Consider the following 7,663-nt stretch of genomic DNA (forward strand, 5'->3'; position numbering starts at 1 on the left):
TTTTATATTATTTGTAACTATTGTGAAGGGTGTTGTTTCCCTAATTTCTTTCTCTGCCTGTTTATTCTAGGGGACCTTTATACTGGAGTAGCACATGTCCACCATGACCTATGCCTGAGTCAAAGAACAATAACGTCTGAGTCAGAGGAATCAGTGACTTTGTTGAAGGACTGAAGGAATGGCCCATGCTGTCACCACGGTAGGCAATACCACTTGCTGTGGGTTGAACTGTATACTTCAAAAGATACGGGGAAGTTTTAACCACTGGTGCCTGTGGATGGAAACTTATTACAAAATAGAGCCTTTGCAAATGTAACTAAGATATAAGGTGAGACTGTACCAGGGTAGGATGGACCCAGTATATGGGATCTGTATATGTACACACATGCATGTGACTGTGGAAGCCAGGAGGAAGAGGATGGGCATCTTGCTTTGTCACTTTCTACCTTATTCCACTGAGGCAGCTTCTCTTGCTGAACCTGGCAGTAGGCTGGCTGGCAACTGGCTACCCCTAGAAATCCTTTTGGTCTCTGTCCTCACAGAACTGGGATTACCATCATGCCTGTCCTTCTTCGTAAACACTGGGGACTCAAACTCAGGTCTTTACTACCTCCAAAGGGTAGATCCTTAATGCAATTGGCTTCGTTCTGAGAAAAAAAGCACCACAGACAGACGTACAGAGAGTGTCCGTGTCGATGGAGGCAGAGATTGGAATGAAATGTTTCAAAGCCAAGAGGGCAACAAGGATTTGTGCAATAAGCAGGTGTAAGCGTGGGGCAGAGCCTCTCTACAGATTTCACAGTCATGACCAGCCCCACTGCCACCAGGATTTGCACTTCTGACACCTGGAACTACAAGATGAGAAATTCCTGATGTTCTTAAGCCCCCAGGCTTGTGGCAGCTCCAGGACACTGACTGCTTTTGCTGGGAATGGCAGACCTGTCAGCCACTGCCTGGCCAGTTGTCCCCAGGGCACCCACTAGCACTGCAGAGCAGCACTCACTTTGCCTCTATTGGTCACTTATACCTTTGATCTAGGTACAAAACTGGGAAGACTGGACCCAGGTGACAACTTGGCCTTGGGCATATGGACATATTGATGCTGTCCCTCACAAAGACTTTGGGCTGGACCTTTGACCCTTGTTGGCATGACCACTTCAAGAGCACACCTTGGGAAAGTGTCACAGGCAAGAGCAGACAAGACCAGAGGCTGGGGTGGGGTCCAGACTGGCCAACTAGTCTGCAGGTGCAGGTGCTAGTCCTAAGTCAGGAATCATTTCTACAAATCTCCTCAGTTAATACTTTAAAGGTTCTAGGCCAGATGAACATGAGTCAGTGAGCTCTTCCATCCTAAATGCAGTGACCTGGAGCTTCCCCCAGTAGCAGCCATAGGGACTTTGAGGGGACCCCTCAACCAGCCCTTTGCAGGTGGTGCTCTGTGTGGGGTTCACCGGATAGAAAATTCCACTTGGCAAGCTAAGGGCAGAGGCAGGGCTAGGTGGTGTAGAAGACATTAAGATTTCAGCAATACTGGTGCTAGATCTTGAAGGTATTTTTCTTCATCTTTTTCTTGTCCTGAGTATCCTCTACTCCCAACTCAATGAGATCATCCTCCCTTGTTCCACAAGTGCAAAGCTCACATGGGTTTTCCAGCAAAGTCTACCGTACACCCTTTTGTAGAGACCCTCATTAGTTCTGGAGCAGCTCTCCTGCTGGATGTCTCCCCCGCCGCCCCCCTTTCTATTCTCTCCAACCTTCACTCTCTAAATCAAGCCTCCCCAGAGGAGAAAGACTACAAAGAGATATAATAACAAACTGGGGTGCCTCTGGTAAAAATCACCTTGAATGTCTTGCTCGTCTTTAGAAAAATGCTTCTGTTTATCCAAATACAATCTCTACTTGCCCCAATTTGTGGAGTTGCTAGGAGGGGGTTGAATTTAGGGCCTCGGGCAAACTAGAAAACTGTCTAAACCTGTGTTATATCCCAAGGCGCTTTTTACTTTCCGTTGAGACAGGGTCTTATTATGTCACCTAGGCTGCTCTTGACCCCTCTCTATGGCCCAGTCAGACCTTCAACTTTGAATTCTCCTGCCTCAGCCTCCCATGCAGCTGAGCTTCCAGGCTTGTACCACCAGGCCTGGCTGTTGCCCATCTCTTAGCTGCGAAGAATAACTTGTCTTGATTCATATAATACTGGACTTTCACTTCCGTCCGACACTCAACAATATGCCTTTAGCTCTACCCATCAGCCATCCTGCTGCTCCTGCCCTCTGCCTGATCTGTGTGGTCCTTTTGATGGAGTCCTTGGAAACTGCTCTCTCTCAGGGAGGAAGTTGGGAGTCCTCAGTCTACAGCTCACCTTGCCTGTTGTTTGCAGTGGGTTAGCAGAGGGCTCTGAGTGTCCTGCTTTCTTCCTCCGTAGGGGGAATGACTTGGCACCAAGGAGCCTTCTCTACACTGAAAGCTGCTTTGTCCCTTTCTCTTTGAGTATCTGTGTCCCAAAGGATTGGTAGCAATCCCAGTGTCCTTGGTCAGTTTTCTCTCTGGGGATTCAAGAATTCTTATGTAGATGAGTTACATTTGGCTTGTCTTGGTAGATGACCATGTTCTACTGGATAAACAGGCCACCTACTCCAGCTCTTAGGCTTCCAGACCTGTGGGTTTTCTAGACTGCTTGTTCTTCCCAATTGTGGTCTGAAGCAATTTCAGACTGACATAGTTACATATATAGTAACACACTTTTTAGCCAGCATGGTGTGTGCATGTGTTTAAAGAACTGAGACAGACTTCCAATTGTCCTCCAAAAGCTTTCAAAGAAATAACAAATGACTTTCTCTTTATAGTTCTTCATGCCTCATCTTTTGCAGGGCAAATGGGGCTCTGTTCCATCAAGTCACCTGATCAATTAGAGCTTCAGGAAATGGGCCAGTGAGAGGGCTCAGTAGGTAAGGATTCTTACCACCAAGCTTGACAAACTGATCCTTAGGACCCGCAAGGTAGAAGATGAAAACTCCCACAGGTTGTCCTCTGCTGTGGCACATGCATGCCCAAACACACAATCCACACACACAAAAGAAGTAAAGACTTTGAAAAGAAAAATCATTTTTATAAAAGCCTGTTGTATATTCTGTTCATAAGAGTCCTGTTAATAGGTGGAGAGAGCTGATGGGGTTTGAACTCTGAAAGCATAAAAGGTCCTCGGAATCCAGTCTCAGTTTAGAGCAGTTTTTTTGTTTTTGTTTTTGTTTTCTTCATCGAGATGAGAAAGAGCTATGTAACCACTCAGCTCCACGGCCTAACTGTGAACCATGGAGGCTGCCTTGGCCAACAACTGAATCTGCATGCAGTTCAATATAAGTGCAGTATGTAAGGAACTCTGAATCTGCAAAATATAAGTAACTCGTAGAAAATAAAAGAGAAGCAGGGAGGACTGGCGTTTGTATGTAAATAGTATATACAATCAAATAATCACTATATAATCAAATAGTATTTAAAATAAAGTTATTAAAGATTATAAAACATGAAGCTTTTCCAAATCCTTCGCTATTTTGCTGGCAAGCCCTTGATCAGGAAAAGCTACAATGTTAGCAGTTGTCTCAAAGTCAGAACACAGAAAAGTTACCCACAGGGGTTGTTCTCTGGGACCGAGGTTTTTTATTTATTTTATTTTATTTTATTTTTTGCCTCTAAACCAGTGCAGTCAGAAGCAACCACAGGGACCTCTGACCCCTGTCTGGCTCCCCCCCCCACTATTCTATTGGGAAAGACAGCAGGTGGGGCCCTGAGGTGTCCATAGCCAGGGGTAGGCTGGGCACACCTTACCATACCCCTGAATGGAAGAGGAAGGCCGAGCCCAGGCCTCTAAGACCCACCTGCAGAGGGACCAGAACTCTCCACGCTAAGTTCTCAGTGTGCTCAGTCTATTGTGACCAATTGGAAGCTGGACGGTGGCTTCTGTGACTTAAGCTCCGTGTCACTGGGGTGTGGGATAGAAGCTTCAAGTTCTCCCAAAGGACCAGTGAACCCCAGGGAACGGTTGCACTTTCGTGGCTGAGAGCTGCTAATTAGTATTTGACTGACGGCTGTTGCTTCTGTAACAGGAAATCAGAGCCACATGATCAGAATCCAGCATCAACCTGAAGACCTCACTCAGCACTGGACCGGACGCAGGCGTGAACAGACTGGCATGGTGCCTCTTGGGCTTAGTGCCCACACGCTAAGACCTATGTGAAGGACCCAAGAAAGGCAGGAGGTTGCATGAAGTCTGAAACAGATGATAAAGGAAAAGGCATTGTTCTTTGTGGACATGGGGGAGCTTGTATATTAATGTCTGAAACTGGGATCCCAGGAAAAGCTGAGCTAGAGGAAGAACCTGAGGTGGTGAGAATCGACGCACTGGGATCCAAAGCCCATAATTACGAATTTCATTTTTTTTTTTCTCTTTCGCCTTGAAACTATGATGAAGACTCTTGCTACACAAAAACCTATGTGGCTCCCAGGATATTATATAAGCCCTTGGCAGGAGGGGAGATAGTCCGGTCTGTGCGCTTCAGCCGCCGCAGTAGCCACCGCGCAGCAGCGCGAGCCGCTCAGGTTGATTTAGAACGAGGGTGACAGTGGCCTGGCGCGAGCCTCCGGCTGACGACAGCGGCTGATCCCTCTCGGTTTCCATGGAGACAGGCTGGAGCCGCGGCGGCGGCGGCGCGGCTGTCAGCGAGCGCGGCGGCGCGCGCGCGGGGGTCTGCAGGAGGCAGGAGCAGGCCGGGGCCCTCGCTGCAGACATGGACTCGCATTGTGAGTGCGCCGCGGAGACGCCCGCCGCAGAGCCGCCGTCGGGGAAGATCAATAAGGCTGCGTTCAAGTTATTCAAGAAGAGGAAATCGGGGGGCACCATGCCTAGCATTTTTGGGGTCAAAAACAAAGGGGATGGGAAGAGCTCGGGGCCGGCGGGGATGGTGAGAAGCAGGACCCACGACGGACTAGCCGAGGTGCTGGTGCTAGAGGGCAGCAAGAAGGAGGAGCCGCCGGGCGGGAGCGATCACAGCGGGGCCCGGCCGATCCCCGGACCCCCCAAAGCCTCCGGGCCTGGCCTGGGCTCCCTGGCCAGTAGCTCGGTGGCCAAGTCCCACAGCTTCTTCTCCCTGCTGAAAAAGAACGGGCGATCAGAGACCGGCAAGGGAGACCAAGCCGAGGCAAGCAAGGCTGGCGGCAAACAAAAGAGGGGGTTGAAAGGGATCTTCAGCAGCATGCGCTGGCACCGGAGGGACAAGCGCGGCAAGGAGGAGGAGGAGAAGGCGGCGCGCGCGGCGGGCCCGGGCAGCCTGGTCCTGCCCGGCTCGCTCACCGCCAGCCTGGAGTGCGTCAAGGAGGAGCCGCCCCGAGCCGCGCGCCGTCCGGACAGCCCGGGCCAGGACGCCCCGCGACAAGCAGCAGGTGAGCCCGCAGGGGGAGAGCAGGCGCCCGCGTCCGCCGAGCGCGCCCCGGAGCGGACCTGCCTCGAGGCCGCGAGCCCCACCGGCCCTGGCGATCAAAGCTCCCGGGGAGAGGACGCCGAGGGGCATCGGCGCGCGGAGAAGCCCGGGGCAGCCCTCGAGTCGGGAGCCGGTGAGGTCCAGGCGGCCGAGGATGCGTCCAGGACAGGTGACGTTCCGATAAAGACCGTCCCCCTTGTCGACTCCGAAGGTGGCAGCGGCCGGGCGTCTGCTGTCCCTGACCCTTCCTCTGTTGATCCACCCTCAGACCCGTCGGCAGATCGTATTTGTTTGATGTTTTCTGACGTGACTTCACTGAAAAGCTTTGACTCTCTTACAGGCTGTGGAGATATTATTGCAGACCCAGAAGAAGAGGCAGGCCCCAGCTGTGACAAGCATGCCCCCGGGCCAGGCAAGCCAGTTCTCTCTAAAAAGAACCCCAGCGTGGTGGCCTACCAAGGAGGAGGGGAGGAGATGGCCAGCCCGGATGAGGTGGACGACACCTATCTCCCGGAATTCTGGGACATGTTGTCCCAGACGGAGGACCAAGGGCAAGGAACCCAAGAGGGCGCAGCGAAGGCAGCCACTGCTTCGGACACCAAGTTGCCCCCTGAGACCTCCAATGATGCTCGGTGTGGGGAAGCAGCCAAGGATGTGTCCTCGGTCAAGCGTAGGAGGCTCCACAGGATTCCCAATGAGTCCCAGCAGAAGGAGGAGCCCAAACATCCGGAGAAGGAGCATCAAGAAGGTGTCCCTAACAGTGATGAGGGCTACTGGGACTCCACCACTCCTGGCCCAGAAGAAGAGAGCATCAACAACAGCAGCAGCAGCAAGAAGGTGGTCGTCCCCAGGGATAGCAACAGTGGTGATGCCCTCTGCGATCTCTACGTTGAACCTGAAACAAGCCCAGCCACTCTTCCAGCCACAGAGGACCCACCCTGCTTGTCCCGGCTAAAGCCAGTGTCTCCAGGCACCATTACGTGTCCTCTGAGAACACCAGGCAGCTTGCTGAAGGACTCTAAAATCCCTATTAGCATCAAACATCTCTCCAACCTTCCATCCAGCCACCCGGTGGTGCACCAGCAACCAGCCAGGAGTGAGGTGCCCAGAACAAAAATCCCTGTTTCCAAAGTGCTGGTCCGCAGGGTCAGCAACCGGGGCTTGGCTGGGACCACCATCAGGGCAGCAGCATGCCATGACAGTGCCAAAAAGTTGTGAAGTCCCCAAGGCCAAGGAGGATGGATGGGCCGTATGTTAAGGAATACAACTTTCCCCTGGAAACCCCTGAAGGAAGTTCGCTTTCTCCAAAGCAAATCATTTAGGACCCACCCTTCTCCATATGGCCTAGAAGTCTTTGTTGGAAACAGGGGCAGGACACCCTGGAATGGGGATGTTACACCTGGAGTTCAGATAAGTTTCTGAGAATTCTTTTCTAGCACGGTCCCTTTTCATTTAACCTTTTCAGAAGATCTGGGCTTTCCCTTTTTCTCCTCCTTCTCCTTCTCCTCCTTCTCCTTCTCCTCCTTCTCCTTCTCCTCCTCCTCTTCCTCCTCCTTCTCCTTCTCCTCCTCCTTCTCCTCCTCCTTTTCCTTCTCCTTTTCCTCCTCCTTCTCTTCTTCTTCCCTTCTTCTTCTTCTTCTTCTTCTTCTTCTTCTTCTTCTTCTTCTTCTTCTTCTTCTTCTTCTTCTTCTTCTTCTTCTCCTCTTCCTCTTCCTCCTCCTCCTCCTCCTCCTTCCTCTTTTTCTTCTTCTTCTTTTTCCTTAATTCATGGATCACTCAGAAGTCACCTTTCCTTGCCTTTGCAGAAAATAAGATTTAACCAAATCTAACAACAACAACAACAACAAAAAAAAATCACACCAGGATATCAGGCTGTTCTAGAATCAAGAGGGCCTTGAGGAATCACTAAACAACAGGATTCTTGCCTTTCTTTCCAGGAAAGAAAAAAAAAAAAAAAGACCTTCGCTTTATCACTGTGTGGAAAACACCTCAAAGCTAAAGATCCATGTAGCTATGTGACTAGACAAGGGGGCTGCTGACTGGCAGAAAGCCCCCCCCCCAGCTTCCAATCGCCAGATATGCAAATAGGGAAAGCTCTATCTACGAAGAAAACAGGTTTAGTATGGCTGGCTCAGATCATTTGTCTGAGGAGAAATAAAAGGCTCATGAGTAGTTTATGTGGCTTTTTTTTT

At 50.9% G+C, this 7,663-nt stretch overlaps 1 protein-coding gene and 1 long non-coding RNA gene across 4 annotated transcripts in view; one reads left to right on the forward strand and one right to left on the reverse strand.

Moving 5' to 3' along the window:
- Nucleotides 1–7,023, forward strand: part of Amer2 (APC membrane recruitment protein 2) — a 9,469-nt gene extending 2,446 nt beyond the window's left edge. The window contains exons 2-4 of one of the 3 annotated variants that reach the window (XM_031361892.1): nt 71–199; nt 2,868–2,945; nt 4,101–7,023. In XM_031361892.1, the coding sequence (XP_031217752.1) occupies nt 4,671–6,689 (2,019 nt within the window). In that variant the 5' untranslated portion in view covers nt 71–199; nt 2,868–2,945; nt 4,101–4,670 and the 3' untranslated portion in view covers nt 6,690–7,023. The remainder of the gene's footprint in view (nt 1–70; nt 200–2,867; nt 2,946–4,100) is intronic. The other 2 variants (XM_031361894.1, XM_031361891.1) reach the window with 2 other exon arrangements.
- On the reverse strand, nt 3,086–6,067 carry LOC116084727. The gene is made up of 2 exons (XR_004116240.1): nt 3,873–6,067; nt 3,086–3,382 (listed from the first exon to the last, which is right to left on the reverse strand). It is a non-coding gene; the product is annotated as an uncharacterized LOC116084727 (long non-coding RNA).
- Nucleotides 7,024–7,663: the final 640 nt, after the last annotated feature.

Source organism: Mastomys coucha, unplaced genomic scaffold (genome assembly GCF_008632895.1).
Source record: "Mastomys coucha isolate ucsf_1 unplaced genomic scaffold, UCSF_Mcou_1 pScaffold9, whole genome shotgun sequence".
In the NCBI taxonomy this organism is placed as follows: Eukaryota; Metazoa; Chordata; class Mammalia; order Rodentia; family Muridae; genus Mastomys; species Mastomys coucha.